Source organism: Colletotrichum scovillei (assembly GCF_011075155.1).
Source record: "Colletotrichum scovillei strain TJNH1 chromosome Unknown Contig00007, whole genome shotgun sequence".
NCBI classification, from domain to species: Eukaryota; Fungi; Ascomycota; class Sordariomycetes; order Glomerellales; family Glomerellaceae; genus Colletotrichum; species Colletotrichum scovillei.
In genome coordinates, this window is record NW_023336265.1 from 1098680 (window position 1) to 1117769 (window position 19090).

The 19090-nt window shown below is 54.3% G+C and overlaps 6 protein-coding genes across 6 annotated transcripts; 3 read left to right on the plus strand and 3 right to left on the minus strand.

Annotated features, from left to right (window-relative positions):
* The first annotated feature begins 475 nt into the window (after positions 1–475).
* Positions 476–4777, plus strand: HER10_EVM0001767 (OPT oligopeptide transporter). Its single transcript, XM_035471502.1, has 2 exons — positions 476–3586; positions 3634–4777. The coding sequence occupies exons 1-2, from the start codon at positions 1413–1415 to the stop codon at positions 4535–4537; spliced, it is 3078 nt and encodes a 1025-aa protein (XP_035331234.1). The 5' UTR covers positions 476–1412; the 3' UTR covers positions 4538–4777.
* A 569-nt stretch (positions 4778–5346) lies between these two features.
* Positions 5347–6372, plus strand: HER10_EVM0012030 (acetyltransferase; the record flags this gene model as incomplete). The annotated part of the gene is made up of 1 exon (XM_035481434.1): positions 5347–6372. Exon 1 carries the CDS (start codon positions 5707–5709, stop codon positions 6370–6372), a length of 666 nt encoding a protein of 221 aa, XP_035331895.1. The 5' UTR covers positions 5347–5706.
* Positions 6373–6898: 526 nt separating this feature from the next.
* On the minus strand, positions 6899–9193 carry HER10_EVM0012693 (uncharacterized protein; the record flags this gene model as incomplete). Its single annotated transcript, XM_035482082.1, has 1 exon — positions 6899–9193. The coding sequence occupies exon 1, from the start codon at positions 8507–8509 to the stop codon at positions 6899–6901; it is 1611 nt and encodes a 536-aa protein (XP_035331942.1). The 5' UTR covers positions 8510–9193.
* Positions 9194–12669: 3476 nt separating this feature from the next.
* On the plus strand, positions 12670–14179 carry HER10_EVM0004875 (APSES transcription factor Xbp1; the record flags this gene model as incomplete). Its single annotated transcript, XM_035474504.1, has 4 exons — positions 12670–12958; positions 13015–13130; positions 13177–13261; positions 13311–14179. 4 exons carry the CDS (start codon positions 12670–12672, stop codon positions 14177–14179), a joined length of 1359 nt encoding a protein of 452 aa, XP_035331439.1.
* A 383-nt stretch (positions 14180–14562) lies between these two features.
* Positions 14563–16080, minus strand: HER10_EVM0011829 (uncharacterized protein; the record flags this gene model as incomplete). Its single annotated transcript, XM_035481247.1, has 1 exon — positions 14563–16080. Exon 1 carries the CDS (start codon positions 15874–15876, stop codon positions 14563–14565), a length of 1314 nt encoding a protein of 437 aa, XP_035331883.1. The 5' UTR covers positions 15877–16080.
* A 324-nt stretch (positions 16081–16404) lies between these two features.
* Positions 16405–19086, minus strand: HER10_EVM0000824 (major facilitator superfamily transporter). The gene is made up of 3 exons (XM_035470592.1): positions 18418–19086; positions 17894–18259; positions 16405–17841 (listed from the first exon to the last, which is right to left on the minus strand). Exons 1-3 carry the CDS (start codon positions 18485–18487, stop codon positions 16703–16705), a joined length of 1575 nt encoding a protein of 524 aa, XP_035331176.1. The 5' UTR covers positions 18488–19086; the 3' UTR covers positions 16405–16702.
* Positions 19087–19090: the final 4 nt, after the last annotated feature.

Here is a 19090-nt window from a genome sequence, read left to right on the forward strand (position 1 = left end):
TCCGCTGTGCTGAACACACCGCAAGGTTGTTGATATTGTACATGACATTGACAGCCGGCGGGCGGCATACGCAGTATGAAGCTGGAATGAGATGAGGTAGGCTGGCCGCAGACTTGGCCGTGGAGAAAGAGATTGCATGCCTCCTGCTCTACCAAGCTTCCTGCTATGCTTCCTTTGCCCTCCAAAAGCACCTTGGATCATAGTTTGTTCACGGTCAAAACACCGCTGACTGCGGAGTCGAGTCAGGAATGTTGCTCCATTTCGTACGGCACGGTCCCAGAAGGGCACAAACAGAGAGGAGAGTGACGGGAATCCCTCCGCAAACACACAGACGCACAAGAATCGGATACAGGGCACAGGCGGTACCCTTGATCCCTCGTCCCTCATCCTAGGCCCCTTGAGTCCTTGACAAGCATCGCATCCGAGCACTGACTGACATCCTCACCTCCAGGCTCCAGGCCTCCCAAGCATGGACCGAACAGCCAGGATTAGGGCCATGGGTTGGAGGAACTTGGAGCTGCGCCCGGGTCACTGGCCTTTCTGGGCAAGGCTAAACCCCCACGGACAACTGTCATTCGTCCACCAATCCGTAACTCGTTTTTTCTCTCGCTTTCAACCTGCGCCAGCGAAATCCCATCTGCACCTCTTACGTTGCATCATCTTTTCAGCCCATTCACACAACGTCCGTCATCCCTAGACATCCGCGAAACCGCCGCCGGTCAACAATTCGACACCGGTGTGGTTCCCTGCCTGTGCAGTAGTTGCAACTTGCCGCTCCAGCTTCTTGGGGTTCCCACCGATCTGATTCCACTCTAAACCCGCTAGTGTTCCTTTCTTGGCCACCAAGCGGCTTTCCCCCGTCTACCGACCGAGACAAGCGGCCCAATACTGCCAAACAAACGCGGTGCCACGCCTCAGCTCACGAAAGGGAAAGAGAGCAGCATCAAGGCAAGGCAGGGTAGGCCAGTTCACAGGAATAGGATCTCTCATTGCTGTCAACGTCTAGGCTTCCATTCAACCGTCCGAGTTGTGTCAACTTTGGCCAGTCAAGGTTCCGTGCCGTTCCGTTAACGCAGCTGGGCCACATCACACATTGAATCAGCACACAAACAGACTATCCGTACACTTCTCAGTCTCTCTGTTTCTCAGTCTCTCTCTCTCTATCGTCCACACCCCCGACGATAGCCACCCCCACCAAGCTACCATTCCCACGCCCACGCCCACTCCCTCCAGACCAGTCCGCCGTGGTGCCCCCCTCCATCCCTCCATCCAGAGCCCACGGTCAAGGTCCATGGTCCACAGTCCACTCACACTACTCGCGCTTCCCTGTCGTCTCTGTTTCTGACCCGTCACTCGTTGCTTCTTCTTGCCTGTCCGGGCTACTGCCACTGGCACTCGACTGGTGAGGAGCCATGAGCCAAAGAAGGGCATCCGGCCACAAAAGCAAGCCAAAGGCACCCTTTCCTCCCGACCCCGACGCCGATACGGTTGCTTTGGCTCTAGAACCTCTGCCTCTTCTTGCACCTGCAGACGGTCCCACGAACGACAGCACTGCCGCTGCTGAAGCTGATGTTGCGAATCCTTCGACTACCTCGTCATCCGTACAAACCGCCTCTGACCCATATAACACGGCACGCCACCATCGATCTCGCCCTTCCACTCTGCGAAGCCGACCCTCTACCGTTTCCCACGTTTCCAGCGCCGGCGAATATGGTGACGATACGATCGAACCGAACCCTCAGTCTCCCGTCCCGCATCTAGACGACGGCACAATGCCTTCGAAACCTTCTCTCTTGCGCTCTTCGCGCGACGACGCCCCTTCATACGGCGCCGTATCCCAAGATCCCAGCCGCAATGTATCACCTACCGGGAGTGATTCAAGGACGGGGAACGCACATCCAATGCGATATGTATCCGACACCACAAGGTCAGCTTCTTCGAGGTTCTCCACTGCCTCAAGAAGGGAGAGCTCTCGTCTGTCCGAGGAGTTGGATGCTGCCGCCCTTACAACCGGGCTGGAGGGGCGCTTTGGTGTGACCCAAGCTCCAGTGACGACAAACATGCTCGAGGATGCGAAATCAGACGCGGCCGAGGACGAAGTGGACTACGATGACTACACAGGCAGCGAACCCGACGAGGATCCGGCTGATAATTCGCCTCATGAAGTCGTCCGCGCCTCGGTGCCACCAACGGACAATATCACCCTGTCCATCAACACTCCGAGGATGTGGACGCTATCGTTTTTGTTTTCAGTTCTCGGTTCATCTACCAACTTGTTCTTCTCGCTACGATACCCCAGTGTTGCTATTACGCCCGTCATTGCCTTGTTGCTCGTCCACCCACTTGGTCTCATGTGGGACTACCTTCTCAAATATCACAGCGACCCTGCGGAGGAATTTCTGGATGGTGTTCTCCAGACTGATGCCGTGAACCGGCCGCCGGCGAAACGATCCGTGACCCGATTCCGCAGATGGCTTGCGCAAGGGCGGTGGAACGAAAAGGAGCATACTTGCGTATACGTGAGCAGCAACGTCTCGTTCGGCTTCGCTTTCGCTACCGACGTTATTGTCGAGCAATCCAGGTTTTACCACCAGGAAGCTACAATAACCTACCAAATCCTTCTGATTCTGTCGACTCAAATCCTCGGCTACGCCTTTGCCGGCCTTACGCGTCGATTCCTGGTTCGACCCAGCGGTATGATTTGGCCCGGAACTTTGATGTCTGCGGCCATGTTTGGGACGCTCCACAAGGAGGAGAATAGGATTGCGGACGGCTGGAGGATATCGAGGTGGAAGTTTTTCTACCTCGTTTGGTTCGGAGGGTTCGTTTTTTACTTCCTTCCCGGCCTCCTGATGCCATGTCTCAGCTACTTCAACGTCATTACGTGGTTTGCGCCGAAAAATGTGGTGGTTGCCAACCTATTTGGCACTGTTTCTGGTCTGGGACTGTTCCCCCTGACCTTCGACTGGGCTCAGGTCACGTACATCGGATCTCCCCTTTTGGTCCCATTCTGGGCTGCGATGAACGTCATTGGCGGTCTCGTCATCGTCATGTGGCTCATTGCGCCCATCGCCTACTATGCCAATGTGTTCTATTCATCGTATATGCCAATCTTGTCTTCTGCAGTATTCGACAACAAGGGCAAGGTCTACGATGTGAGCAAGATCCTGACATCTGAGTTCCTTTTCGACAGAGACGCATACAGCAAGTACAGCCGAGTATTCCTGCCCATCACCTATGTGCTTAGCTACGGCGTTCAGTTCGCTGCCCTGGCGGCGCTGTTGACGCACACGGTTTGTTGGCATGGCAAGGATATGTGGAATACGTGGAAAACGGCCATGGCGGAAGCTCGCAATGAAGGCCAGGCGGTTTACCAGCCTGTCTCGGGCAGCTCTGAGCACATCAGACCCCAGCGATCATTCAGCAGTCACGGAGGCCTCTCAAGATCTTCATCCAACCTCGAGGGCATGATGTTCCGAGAAGATGTTCACTGCCGGCTGATGAAGCGGTACAAGGATGCTCCCCTTTCCTGGTATCTAGCAACGTTTGTCTCGATGCTGGCAGTGGGCATTTTTGTCGTTGAATAGTAAGACTCCCTTTACCAATTGAAACGATTATAGGCTAACCGTATAGTTACCCCATCCACCTCCCGTGGTACGGCTTGCTCATGTCACTGGGGATCTGCGCCATATTCTTCATCCCCAATGGCATCATCATGGCAGTGACCAATCAGCACAGCAGCATCTACCTGATCTGCCAGCTCATCTGCGGCGCCGTGTTCCCTGGTCGCCCAATTGCAAACATGGTGTTTGTCACCTATGGCTACATCTCGTCAGCTCAAGGCATCAAGTTTGCCTCTGATCTCAAGCTCGGCCACTACATGAAGATTCCGCCCCGCATCATGTTTTCGGTGCAAATGGTGGCCACGATCGTGTCGTCCCTGACCCAGATTGGGGTTCTCAATTGGATGTTTGCCAACGTCAAGGGTATTTGTACGCCAGAGGCTGTCAATGGCTTCACATGCCCGATCGCGCGTGTGCACTTCAACGGCTCCATTCTCTGGGGTGTGGTTGGACCGGGCGAGTTCTTCGGACCGAACGCAACGTACCGCGGACTCGTGTGGTGCTTCCTGATTGGCGCCATCGCGCCGATTCCCCTGTGGCTCTACGCGCGCAAGAACAGGCACAGCATTCTCCGAAAGATCAACCTACCGGTCGTCTTCGGGTCCATGGCGTGGATCCCACCAGCGACGGGGCTCAACTTCTCGGTATGGGCGGTGGTATGCTATGTTTTCAACTACCTGGTCAAGAGGAGAAAGAGCGCGTGGTGGGCAAAGTACACCATGACCATGAGCGCGGCGTTGGACTCGAGTCTGGCGTTCGGCATTGTCGTGGTGTTCTTTGGCTTCGTCTACCCTGGGCACATGAAGGGCTTTAAATGGTGGGGCACAGAAGTGTACAAGCAAGGCTGCGACTGGCAAGCGTGCTCGTATAATACGGTGCCTGAGGGAGGGCATTTCGGCCCCGATAAGTGGTGATCCATTCTGACGACACGAAACGAAACGACTTTATGGAAATTCTTTGATACAGTTTTCGGCATGGCAAGCAGGCATAGGAATGGTATAGTTTTTGGATTAAAATGCAAGAGATGGAGTTTTGCCATTGGCCGGGGTTGATTCAAGCCCTTGGGGTAATTATTCACGCATTTAGAAGCACATCATAGAGAGATGCTGCATTGCGAAATTTGATGCAAAGACCACTTTGGGTCTCGGTTCACGCCTGCCTCGATTCGTGCTGATGAATACAATCTGAAATGAACAGTGAGTCACAGGGTCCAAATAGAGAAACCAATGACTCTTATCTCCCGGCCGTCAATTCTCGTACGGAGACCAGGTCCGTCAGCGTGGCTCCAGACCGTGTAGTGACCCTCGCCGATAATCATCTTCCGTGCCGGGTTATCACCGACCTTCTCGAAACGGATTGGGGCGGCCGGGCCGGCATCTGAATCCTTCCGTTCTGGAGGTAAGAACTGTACGTGAGATTGCCAGGAGAGGATGACTCAAAACCGTGTTACTGCAAATGGTGGGATCAGCTAGGCAATTTTGGGGTTGTAAGAAAAAGTGAGGCCAAATTCAGGTGGATTGATCTTTGCGGCTGACGCTACTCTCGTATTGGCTGATGGGTGCTGTTGGAGCCGCTGCCGATTGCGACGTTCCATGGGAGCGGGTGAGAGCTGGTGGGGTTGGCTGGCTCTGTAAACGTCGTAAGCACAGGGGAGGGGGGGATTTAGTGTAGTGTAGAGGATTTGTGATGTGCAGGGGGACCACGGATGGCATTGTTTGGGAATGTCCATGTCGCGATGGGGTTGGAGATTCGCGGGGTGAGGGGCATTGAAGCTGAGGATTTAAGAGGGCTCTGTAGGACGGCGATTCGAGAGTTGAAAAGACGCTGATAACTTTTCATCCCATTCGTCTTGTTTGTCCTGCTTGAAGTCACGTTCTTGACGCAATACAATTAGACCTCATACATCTCAACTCCAGAAACTCAATCCGCTCCAACTTGAACATTAGTTCATCTCAAGACATCGAACCAAAGTAAACACCACAACCACCATCAACTCCATCTCAAATAAAGCAAGGCAATCCATCTACCCACCAAAAAACCTCTTACATAAATCTCTCCCAAAAAAAAAAAAACTTCGTCAACCATGGCACCGACACAAGCATCCCACCTCCCGACGACCCTCCGCTCGCCAACCCACCCACTCCTCCTCCGCACCCTGGAAGACTCCGACTTCGCCGCCGTCTCGGCCGTGCTCTCGGACCCGGAGAATACGAAATACGACCCGCACGCCTCGGCTATCTCGCCCGAGGTGGCCAAGATTGTGATTGCGCGGATGAGGGAGAGCGCTTCCGTGCCGAGTGTTGTTGATGAAGAAGGAAAAGTCGTGAGCGGGCCGGGGAGAGTGAATTTACTAGTTGTTTATGTTGGTGATGGGACGGATGATGGCAAGACTTCGTCAGAGAAGGAGGGAACGGTCATCGGATTCGGCGGGTACGGCGGCATCAACGAGCACGAAGAGGACGGGCGGAAGATCAGAGTCGGCGACGTGGGCGTCATGATCAATCCGGATTTTCGGGGCCGGGGGTTCGCGGCCGAGGCGGTGCGGTTGGCCGTCGAGTGGGGGTTTAGGAAGGTCGCCGAGGGCGGGCTGCAGCTGGAGAGGGTGAGTGCCACCATGAGCGAGAGGAATGTGCCGATGAGGCGGTTGGTTGAGAAGAGGTTTAGGTGGGCTGGGGTTGTGAAGCCTGGGAAGGAGGAGGGGGATGGGGAGGTGTTTTTTGAGGTTACGGGGGAGACGTGGAGGAAGTGAATGGAGTTTTGGAATGGGAAGGGTTATCTTGGATTATTTGAGAGCGGTTGGAGATCCGGGTTTGATTCCATTTTGTCTTTGTTGTTTTCCGTCTTGATTGAGAGGCGGCTCACGTTGAACGTCTTGCTCGGGGTACTGAAGGATTGAAAAGGTGATATTGTGTCTAGGCGAGGAGATATCCAAACAAATAAGAAATAACGGTAGCCCGAAATGAATTCTCAGTCGTCATAGGCTTTGATGCCCACCCGACCAAGAGTCTTGTGTCTTGTTCTGCGGAGCGGGCTTCAAGGTCAGATCAATGATATCTTACAGTGCACCAGACTGCAACGCGTGTATGGTGTCTTGGTTGTGAGGTTCTCTAGAGCCTCGGACTTACAAGCTTATGTTTGTCAATATGTAGGTGAGGTCTGGGAGGATATGAGATTATTCACGGAAAGAGCATGATCACAAACAGCCAAATCACATCCAGTACACATCACTGAAGTGAAGTCAAACATCAGTCGTTTACTTGTGCCCTCCTAAAACCTCAAGACTCCCAAATAAGCACAACAACAGAATCCAGATGGTCGCCATCACCATCCTCGCCCTCCTCCTCTCCATCCATGAAGCCCGAGCCGCCTCGTCGCTTCACGTACGCCTGCCATACCTCGCCCTTCTCCCCAACAACAGAATCCAGCAACAGCCATACGTTCCTCGTGCCCCTCCACGTAACAACTTCTTTATCTTCCGTAGAATCGTGCAGCACGATACCCTCTCCCAGCGGCATCTCAGCCTCCTGACCATATTGCATAGCCCCCTGGAGATCCGCGTCAGCTTCCATGGGCACGACCTCGGACCCGGCGCAGTAGTGCGTGAGCGAGTACCCGTTCACTAGCACCCAGTCGTCGGCGAAACGGAAGCGCTGCAGGAAGCAGGCCTCGCCGCAGACGGACGTCACCGCGTGGCCCTGGCTGGGGTCGAAGCGGTGGCGGGACTTGTAGTGGCGGAGGGTTAGCGGGGAGACGCCCAGGTCGTAGGTCGCTGCTTGGATGTTGTAGAGGGCATCCGTGGGGGAGTAGAAGCTCGGGAGGATATGGAAGGAGAGGTCGGTGTGGGTCGTCACGCAGTCGTGGAGGATGTTGTCCCATTTGGTGTGGTTTCCGGTAAACCCTTCTTCGGGCCTACACGGGAGGTGCGAGACGAGGAGAGCAGCGGGCGGGGTGAGGAAGATGGCACCGCCGCCGTGCGTAACTGCCGTGTCGTTCTCGACGGACCAGTCTGGCCGCTCGCTGGGGAGCCCGATGTAGTAAGGGCTCGAGGCGTCAAACTTGGAAAGCTTTTGGGTGAGCTGTCCTGGGGTGGGGAGGAAGATATCGTCGTCCAGGAGGCCAAAGTACTTCTTGCCGTGTTCCTGCTCGGTCAAGGCCTCGTTTACATCCATGAGAATGGTGACCAAGTCAAGATATCTCGAAGGCTTGTCACGTTTCTTTTCCAAAGGTACCACTGTAGCGTCTATGCCGAACGCTTGCAGCTTCTCGTATATTTCCCACGCCTCTCCACTGGTAGCTCGGTAAAGCGTCACGACGACAGTCGCCCCGTTCGATTTGCCATGGCCGTTCGTGAGCCACCTCTGCCAGTCCATGATGAGAGAGTCATTGGCGTTTGTGAGGCGCTTGTAGGTCGTAGAGATGCCGAACAGCAAATCGGAAGCGTCGACGGCGCCTGGTAGTATGCTTGTGGTTACGGGAAGATCGTTTGCATCGCCCTTGGGGTACATGTCGAAACTCTCGTCATCCCAACGAATGTTTTGAAACTCCTTGCCCGCAAACGCGCGCTTGATGTTTGTCATTGGGAACCTCTGAGGGGCTTCCGGTACGACCCTGATCCTCTGAGAGTACCAAGATATGTTTTGTGTAAGACTGTGCCGCTCCGCGAATTCCCTCAGGTAGTCGCTGCCGTGTACAGAAGTCTCTTTTTGGCCGGGCTTGACCACCGGCACGAGGGGATCGACGTCGATGACTTCGTAAGCATCTTGTCGACTTTTTGCAACCTGAATCAATATGAAAAGAAGGACAAGCAAAAACGTTACCGCGTGTAATGTCCTGGCATGGTTGTGATAAGCGTACATGGGCTGCATTGTGGGTGGAAGGGCGCCCATGTTGTCAATAAATCAAGGCCGCTGTGAGAAGCAACACTTGACGCGAACGAACAAACAAATCCCCCCATTCGGAGGACATTGCCATCTTTTTGAGGGGATTCTGAGGAATGTTGGCCACGATAAAGGGATGATGCGTGGAATTCAGTCCGCCTCTGAGGTAGTGAGAGGTAGTGAGACACACCATACACACATCCGGCGAAACGCGTAGACTATGGCGCCTCCATGCCAAGTGCAGAGACACAACGCTTCTGCACCCAGAATACCTTCACTAAAGTATGCCCGAGCTGTATGACAGTCCTAAAATCATTCGAGTGTCTTGTTCTCAAACGTGTAAGACCAATATGTCGAGTTGCGTTGCTGCCAGTAGAATTGCCACCGCAATGCTTCGTACCACTTCTCCCTGACGATGAGTTTAGCTGGTGATGATGGAATGGCAAGGGCTTTTGCGCACGAATCCCGTTCGAAAAGTGTAGCAGAGCACTGAGAACAGTACTCCGAACCATCATGGCACTCAATGCCCGACGCAGCAACTTTGGTGTTTTAGGTTTAGATGTGGTCGAGGAGGCTCTTTGTGAGGTTCTCGAGTAATGTCTGTCGACGGCCGGTCATGAGGAAAATGGAAAGCCTCTTCGGGAAAAGAGTTAATTAAACTCGGGCCGACGAAACTGGATGAACGGGCCTGTTCATGAGATGGTTCGGGAGATGAGAGAGGGTGTGCAACCAAAAGGTTGGCGTCTTTGGGCCGTTGGGGAAGAAGACGGGCCCGGGTGCTTAGCTAAGAGCGCTCTCCGTCTCCGAGACTTCCAGGGAAGGCGGGCCGCTTATGTCGACGCTTCCTTTTTTGATGAGCCAAGAGAAGATCTCTACTCAAGGCAGTTTAGCATCTACGGCTCCTACTTGCTGATACAGTAATTGTCTGGATGCTATACTTGTGTCCTCGAGCCGTTGTTGTGTGACACAACCCCTCGTTCTACATCAACCTCAACATCAATGCGACCCTTGCCAGCCTCCTTACAGTTCACACTTTCTCGGAGATATTATCAGAGCTCGCACAAGAGTATCTTCCTTCTCCACACATTTATTCTCCTTCCGACGCCGTGCAACGCAGCAGTGGTGCAGCGCCGGCCACGACGAGTTTGCATCGAGGGCGAGCCGTAGAACCACGAGGTATCAGGTCGCACTGTGAGAGGTGACCGCCGTCACCTCCTCAGGCCAGTATCACAGAGACGTTTTCTGTCCTTTGCTACTTGCGAATTAAGCTTGGCGGACTCCTTCATCATCCCGATTGGTTTCAAATGGATTTCGAGGCTTCAACGTGGTTTCTCTACTTGGAAACGTTGAGTACTGCCTTGAACAGAACTGGTTTCCGGTATTCGAGGATGACGGTCATCGACAAGTCCAAGCCCAGAGAACCCGAACACCAAATCTTCACTGCAGGTTCGAAACAGAAGAAGATATTGAAGAAATTAGCACTCCCTAATATTGATTGCTGACTTCATGGCCTGATGGACTACGGATGACCTTACTCTTGGCCGCCGCATAGGTGGACCTGCTCATCCGTCGGTCGAGCTACACAATCACGCTTTTCATCCACGCTGTGTACGACTTACTCCCGAATTCTGCATGGAAAAAGAGCAAAGTATCCCGAAGACGACGCGCACAGCCGTCACCGCTGCTATTCTTAAGTCGCACTACGCATGGCGACGTCGCCACCCCTCTCCTGTCACTCACCGTGGTGTCACCGAGACAGGGAATAACTATCTGAAACCACGATGGAATCTTCACCAGCACTTCCCTCAGGAGCCTCAACAGCGCCGGATTCAGCACTCTATCGGGCCCCTGAACATTTGGACCCAGAGATCACGGTCCAAGGCAGCTCGTCGTCGTCAGGATCTAGCGGGGTTGCCGTCTCTCCTTGCGGCATCGCCTAATGCTGCGAAACATTTGAACAAACGCCTAGATATCAGTTCGTCAGTCTACAACAAGGGCCCGAAAAGCGGCTGTCATCCAAGTCTACTTTTATCCTTGCAACGTAGATGAGCTGTCTTTCAGGGTCCCTGACCCCCACCAGCTCATCATTTGGTCCGTTTGCAAGAATGCCCAGCCTGGGGGCCGCGACCACGCCTGGCTTAATACTTGTCGAAAAGTAGCGGTGCGCGGTAGGCCGCAGAAAGCCAATGCCTTGTCAACATATCAACGAAGTACTAAGCAGGGGGTCTATTGACTCGACTATGGCCAATGCCAATCTCCGTATTCTCGACATGCTGTGGGTTCGTGAGTACTGCCACTCGTAGCATCACTTCAGCAACCCAGCAAGAGGTGTCAAGACAGTCAGATCTGTCCAGGGCTGATCCCACAAGGGTGATCGTGCTTGGCCGACGACCTGTTCGAACAAAGGTCTCCACCGTCTGGTCGATACCACTGTCGCAAGGAAGACTTCAGCCGATGGACCCGCTACGCCATCTTAGGGGTAATGACCCAAGATAGACCGTACTCTTGTGCTTTCCATCGGACATTTTCTTCGTGCTTGTACGCAGACAAGCTTGTGGGGGAACAAGGAGCTTTCTGGTGACAGCTGCAGCCACCCCCTTCAAGAGGAGCCACACAAAAGCATGATACGGATCATGCTTCTCTCGAAGAAACCAGGATTATCTCAGCAAATCACTAGTATGCCTACGGATATGCACATAGCCAGGCCACAAAGAAGATGATCCGGCTTTGGCGGTCTGACGAGAGGCCAACATCCACGCTCGCTCAAAGCATTACGTGTCATTCGAAGAGGAATAGCCCAGTATTCACGATGGACCGCTACCACGAAGGCTTTCAGTCATGGCAAACCACAACTGGACGTCTTCAGCATGTACTCTGGCTCTTCTCTGTTCTTCGGGACCGCACCCGCGCGTGCCGAGTCAGGTTTACGTTGCCCTGAGATCTTCAACGCTGCAGGATGACCAGCCATGTTCCACCATCTCGAACAAGCTGTTAGAGTCAACGGCCAGATGGCACTCTATGCACCTATCCGCAAACCCACTCTGCAAATCCCACCCCAGTGCGCCTCCAGAAAAACGGGACCCATACCTGTTTGGTCTTTGCGGGAGCGTCTGCTGTATTTGCGCTTGCAAACTTGCCCAATGACTCTAGGGTTTTGGCGGATGAGCTCCACGTTCTTCTGTGAAGCCTCTCAACAGACCAAATGTTTGAGCTAGTGATATCTGATGAAACCTGCCTAGCTTCGATCTCTGGTCTCTTCCAAGTAGGCCCTCCCAGTATGGCTCAGTAGCTCAGATACTTCTCATCTTAGCACACGGCAAGCCTATAGCTTGGCTCCTTTTGTGAGATTTCTCCAAGTAGAGCGGACTTGCGGATCCTCCTGCATGGAAGCTTCCCCGGAGCCGTTTGGCCTACCCGGTTCTTCAACATCGAGACGACACATGCAGTATCTTGCGACCACCACGCAAGCATCGGCAGTAACCTCACTTCATTAGACTTGGTCTCGTGAGTTCTCTCCCAAGGGAAACATATTAGACCGCCTTTAGTCTGTACTCTCCGTGTCTCCCACTTCCACCATCTTACCAGTCATCTATCACTTTGTAGCCTCACCTCGATAAGGCAAAAGAAAGAGCGGTGGCCGGTCACAAACGGAGACCTCAATGCTGAGAGGTCGATTCCAAGACACCGCAACAAAGAAATCTGCACCGAGAGTGTCGAAACTCAAGAAGAAGCCCCGAGCCCCGAGCCCCGTACTAGAGTGCAGGATCCATTGCAGAATTGACCGTGTCTCCAAGAAAAAGCGACAATCTCGAACCCCCTTGTCCCGGAAAACTTTGCCAGCGTGCTGCACGCCCGTGGACGCTGCGTCGCCAACCTCCAGAACGAAGACATCAAGTGTTTGCCGACTGCCAAAGACCTAGCAATTACCTCTACACCTGGTCTCGCTATTGCTGCAGGACTTGTCTTAAGTCTTCTATCGTCCCCCCCTCTTTTTAGGAACAGGTTCGCCTGCGCCGGTTCACCAAGGTCCTGTCCGCATCACAGCATAGCACCACCTTCGAGACATCTTCTACCGACAAACAGCCGGCAAGATGCTTTCCGTATCTTCTCTTCTTAACCCGTCGCCTCCAGGGCCGCTTCCTGCCCCTCGGTTCCTCCCAAGTCCTGCAATGTCCTCGCCGGGAACCTGCTACTCAGACAGAGCTCCGTCACCATATCTTGACCGACCCGCCGTTCCGAAGCTCAAGATGTCCAAGGATCCGTCTCCAGTATCCAAATACAAGCCTCGTGGAGTCATCAAATACTACCCCTTTGAGAACTTGGACGACATATCCCGCCGCGAGGTCCATCGCTTTCGTGTCTCGCCATTTGGTCGTATCCAGGAGTCATGTGCTCATATTCCATACAACAGCGGGAAGAAGGACTTCTTCGAGAAGACGGGGCGTGAAAGCTTTGAAGGTTCGTGGTTCCAATGTCGAGGTTCTCTGGCTGCTTTTGCTGATCGAGCTGTCTAGTGTTCAAGTATGAGTTCAAAGTGCCCGGAGAAGACAACGACTTCACTGTCATGTGGGACTACAACGTTGGTCTGGTCCGCATGACTCCCTTTTTCAAGTGTTGCAAATATTCTAAGGTAGGACTTAGTAACTCTGAGAAGGGAACTCTACTGACAGATACAGACTGTTCCTGCAAAGATGTTAAGCCTCAACCCTGGACTCAAGGACATCACGCACAGCATCACGGGAGGCGCAATAGCAGCTCAAGGTTAGTTGGAATGTCTCCAAATATGAATTTTGAGAACTAACTATTTCAGGGTACTGGATGCCGTACGAATGTGCCAAGGCAGTATGTGCCACGTTCTGCTACAACATCGCCGGAGCCCTAATCCCCATCTTTGGCCCGTCATTTCCGTCCATGTGCGTCCCGCCAGGCTCCCCAGAGTACCAACGCATGGTGATAGACCACCGCATCGTCGAAGACGCCATCAAAGATGCCGACAGGTCGCGAAAAGTACAGCATCGCGCTCTCCCGCCCATGACCCTCGGTCACATGCCCAATATTGAACGGCGCCCCATGCGACCTCTTCGTGACGACAGAAGACTCAGACTCGACACGACTCGTCTGATGAGCCCGTACAGCGATACCGACGGGGAGGGCGGCACTCGCTCGTGCCCAAACTCGGCGTCCAGCAACGGCTCAGACGGCATAGGTTACAGCTACGGCTATCACCATACTCCGGCACGACACTCGCAGCCACCCACTTCCGGATGGGTGGCTGCGAATCGTCCAGAGCCGTACCGCTTGGCCGATGAGATCTACCGCACAGCCCATACACCTCATCCGTACCTCAGCGCCGTCCCCCGCTTCACGCCCCTGAACAATAGGCACACGCCGGCCCCTCGTCCGCCGTGGTCACAAAAGCGTCCCGTCAATCACGACGACGGCGATGGTGGCTGTGACAGTAACGCTGGCGAGATTATCCGCGTCAGCAGCCCCGCGCTGAGCTTTCAGTCTGATACTAGGCGGAGGGAAGAAGAGTCTGACGCCGATATTGCCGAACAGAACGCCGCGCTGGGCCTCATGACGCTCAAGACGGCGTCTCGCAAGGAGTCTGGCTACCAGAGCGACTTGGACAGCTCTGACCTACACCGCAGCAAGCGGCGGCGGGCCACGTCAGCGTGAAGTGCTGAGAGTTGCTAAGCGGGATAGATAGGGGGGGGAGGAGGAGGAGGAGGATGGATGACTCGAACGACTTGAACGTATTTAGATTCCTATGTTTTTGCTCGCGCACTCACTTTGTATTTCGGTATTCGAGGCTCTCAGGTAATGTCTACGGATGGAATGGATCAACTTGCCAAGTCTCTTGCCTAGTCTCTTGCCTCTTCTATCCAGAATTGTGTCTAGAAAGTCGGGGGATAAGTCTGGTGTTTGGTGGAATTTCAAAAGCATTTAATAAAGTAGTCAACATGCCCCCGTCGTCAAAGCTTCTCTCTTCGCAGTAATAGCAAAGGTCTTTCTTCTAAACATTCAATCATCATTCAGTCAAGTCCAAATCGAAGCCAAAACTACCTCTTCTCCGCAGCCTTCTTCACCTTAAACTCCTCAACCCACCCCTTGGCTCTCGCCACAGGAACAACATACACCCTCACGATCCCATCCACAACCTCCACGCTCCCGCCGCTCAGAATCTTCAACAGCGAAGCCTTCTTGCCCACTTTCACCAGCCCGCCCGCCGCCGTCTCCATGTAACACTCCACCGCCGCCGGGCTAGCATACTCCCCCTTCTGATCCCACGGCAGCGGGAGGATATACCCCAAGTGATCCCCCACGCACTCCGTCTCGTTCCACGCCTTCACAAAATCGCTCTCCATCTGCAGCGGATACAACAGCACCGCCGGGAAACTCAGACTACTCGCCGGATCCTCCTCATCAGGCACGAGCCTCATCCGCGCGTCCTCCATCTCGGGCGGCTGCTCCGTCGTCCGCGTCTTGATCCCCCGCGCAGCGAGTGCAGCCTTCAACAGCATCTCTCTTCTCCTCTCCCCCGCCTTGCGCTCCTGCTCCCGTTTCGTCTTGGCGTCCGCCCGCTCCGCCGCCTTGACGATATCCCGCGCCACGGCCTGGAGCGGTTTATTCCCCTCGTCCAGCGCCAGGCCCCTCGCGCACGCGTCGTCGGCCTCCGCGATGCGCTCGACTTTCAGTAAAGCGCGCGCGGAGCGGTAGTAGGCTTTCAGATTCTTCGGGTTCAGCCGCAGCGCGAGACCGCAGTCCGTCCAGCAGGACCTGAAATTGCCGAGCTCGAGGTGGCACGCCGCGCGGTTGACGTACAACGACTCCAGGACGGATTTCTGCTTGGCGATTTCCTCCTCGTCGTCTTCGACTTCAATGTCCCTCTCCTCTTCCGCATCATCCCCTGCTGCCGCGCTCTCACCCTCGACCTTGGCCTTCTCCGTATGAAAAGTCTTCTCCCCCTTGGCCCTCCTCTTCTCCTCCACCGCCAAAATCTCAATCCCCTTTCCATAAAACTCCTTAGCGTCAGCATACATCTTGGCCTTGAAACACTCGTTCCCGCGCTCCTTGAACTCTTCTCCGTTCTCCCTCGCCGTCCCCTCGTACGCGAGCGCCTGCAGCGCGGCAACGTCGTCGTTCTCCTCGAGCGAGGTCATGAAGAGCGGGGACTTGTTCAGGTCGGCCAGGACCTCGTCGGCCGTCTTGCCGCTCAGCAGGGCGTGGCCGGGCGGGAGGGCGGCGCCTTTTGCTGCGCCGGGGATGGCGGCGGCAGCTGCTTGTGCTGCCGCCGCTTGCTCTGCGTCGCGGCGCTGGACTTCGGCGATCATGGCGTCGGCCATTTGGTCTGTGATTTCTTCCATTTGGACCATTGTTGCGGATTGCGGATGCGGTCCCCGCTTTTTTTCTGCGGTGTTGGTTGTTGCTGGGTGTTTTCTGTCTCTGGGTTTGTTTGCAATGCTGAAGTCGCAAACTGGCTGACAGGTTGTGTAAAAAATGGTTGGTCTCAGCTGGATGAGTTGCAGGTTGTGATGTGAGTGTGATGAGTCTCACATGAGATTTGTCGCTTGTTGTTTGTGAGCCTGTGATTGAGCGAAAAATTTGGGGGTGAGTTGAGTTTGTGTGTGTGGTTTTTGCGGTGGCGATTTTCATTGGGCAGATCTTTCAAATTCTGGAGTTCATGGAGGAGCTGCGAACCTCGTGGAATTCTGACTCTTCAACCTCACTCGAGAGTAAGACAAATGGCTCTAAACAATTAATCGCAGCTACTGATTCATTTGGGCGATCAAACAACACGATCTCTCTGATTTGGAGTTATAGGCATCACCCACCCAATTCACATTCAAGCGGGAATGCCAAGTTCATCAGAATGACTTCAATTCTATTAGAGCGATTAAGTAGTTGTGGTAAATGACCAAGTGATAGCCGCTCCCAACGCCGAATAAATGCAACAAAACTCCATGCTCGCCAAAAATCAAAAAGCGTCTCTAGTCTATCCGACAACTCATGGATGAGACCAACTCCAAAATTCAAGCCCGTATCCGTGACGCCGTACTGTTTCGACCGAAGAAAAGCAAATAAACTCCCCTTCTATAGCCCTTTCTCATGCTTTGGTTGGGTCATGAAATCTTTTTTGAACTCCGTTTCGTGAAATCTCCCCGCTCGAACCATATTCGTCACATTCATCTGACAACACATTCATTCCTCGTCCGAGAACACCTCCCTGATGCTGACTCGGGACTCCTTCTTCTGCAAGCAAGGCTGGGCATCCTCCTCGCTCACATCCAACTTACGCTCACGCTTCACGGAGAAGCACTGGATAGCACCAATGACTGCAACGACAGCACTGCCATACCATGCCAGAGCCGTGCAATCGACCTTGCTTCCGAAAGTGTACAGCCATCCGGCAACGGGCGGAGCGATCATGCGGAAGCCAGCGGCGGCGCTAGCGGCGAGACCGTTGACCTTGCCCAATGCCTTGGGAGTGGGAGTGACCTCCTTGATCAAGATGAGAAGCAGAGGGTACAAGATGATGGAAAGGACGTTGCGGACAGCCAAGCAGAAGTAGATGCCGGCGTACACAAGCGACTCGGGAAGGAACAGCAGGCTCGGGACCATGACGTAGGCGATCGGGTGGAGGACGGTGACGATGAGGAAGAGTCGATAGACACCAAACTTCTCGGCAGCGAATGGGAAGATGACTGCCTGTACGAAGAGCGCGATGACACCGTTCACTGCCATGATCATGCCCACTGCGCGGAGCGAAAGACCCAAGCCGCCAGGGGTGTAGAAGGGGCTCGAAGCATCGGTAAGAACGGTGATCGGGGAAGTGGCGCGGTCGTCTTCGAAGAAGATGGGCAAGAGATGGTCGTAGGTCATTGAGTGGTAGGTGAAGATGCAGAGCGCAAGAATCAGCGACATGATGGGCTTGGTGTAGATGTTGTAGGACTGGTCGGCCTTCTTCGCGGGAGTCTGCGCGCTGCGACCGCGGACGGTACCGTAGTTGTCATCTCTCAGGTCGACGGCAGGTCTCTTCATGGCGTCCGAAGTCTCCAGCAGGGGAGTCTCCTCGGAAGCATATGTGTCGTCGGGCATGAAGACACGAGGCTGCATGTCGGGGTGAGTCTCCTCGAGAAGGAAGTAACCCAGGATGATGCTGACGAGCAGGAGACCGGCGCAGACGAGGTTGGGCAGAAGGTACGGGTAGCGGTAGAACATGCCGTCGACGGGGAAGATGCTGGGAAAGGCGTCGTGGGGGTCGGCAAAGGTACCGCCAATAAAGGGACCGATGATTGTGCCAATAGACCACACGAAGGGCATAACCGAGAAAGCGCGGGCTGCAAGATTAGCACAATGCGAGGCTTGGTGGTCAGAGGAGAGGATTCTTACGCTCATGCTCAGGCTTGGTGACCAATTCACCAACCATGGTCTGGATGACGCCGATGTTGCCGTTAAGAAGACCGCCGATAGCTCTGCCAGCCAGAGCAATCCAGATGTTGGAGGCGAAGCCGACCATGACCATGCTAAACATTGTGCCGACGCATCCCAGGAGAAGCACGGGTTTTCTTCCGATACGGTCAGAGAGACCGCCCCAGTACATGCCCATCAGGGCCTCCGCGAGGGAGAAGGAGGAGATGAGGAGGCCGGCGTAGAAGGATGCATCTTCAGCGTTGCCGATTTCGAATCTCTTGACGAGGGCCCAGGCGTAGGGGAAGATGGAGGTGAGTGCGATGGGCTCGGCGAGACGAACAATCGCTGAAAATGTGGCGTTAGTATGCGTGGCTGGAGAGAAGAGATGGTGTCGGGTGTGTATGCGGGTGTGTATGTGTATGGTTGGAACGCGGCAAGACAGGGAATGCCAGGTGAAGGAATGTGGTTGTGGTAGGAGGGAATGCAGTGGTGAATGGACGTACCAAGGAGGAAGAGCTGAATGGTGGGAAAGTCGTCTGGGTTGCGAGGGCTTTTCTGCATGGTTAGGGCCATTGTCTCTCGACTTGGTTCAAGTCTTACGATGCGACAGAACACTCGACGAAGAATCTACTGGAACGTAGGAAACTTGAAGAATGAAATGTCGGGATGCGTGTACGCTTATACACGTTTCCTCCTGTCCTGGCCGGCGGCGGTGACGTCCTGTAGGATGCGACTACACAAGAAGAAGTTTCGTCCGTCTTCAGAAGAGATGTTGTCGAGGGAGAGAGAAGAGGAATGTTGCGAAAGAGCGGAAGCAGGAGAGGGGGGGAGGTAAATATTGGTTCTTGGACGTGGATCCGTGTACGATAACGGCCTTCTCCCGAGTCTCGCAGGGTGGGAGGGTGGAAACAAGCGCTTGCAGCAACCCGGAGTGCCAGATGGAGCTAGAAGAAAAGAAGACTGGCGGATGCAAGCGGGAGAGGAAGCCGGCGGATGCAGTAGAGTTGCACGGTGGGATGGGAGAGAGTTGCGGGAGTGTTAGGTTGGGTTTGGTCACTGGTGGGAGGAATGCATATGACGGGCGGCGTGAGCGAGATGTTTTTTTTTTTTCGTCGTCCCGTCTCGCTCTCTTTCCTCGTCTGATACGACCGACTTACACCGTCCCGTCCTTCAGCA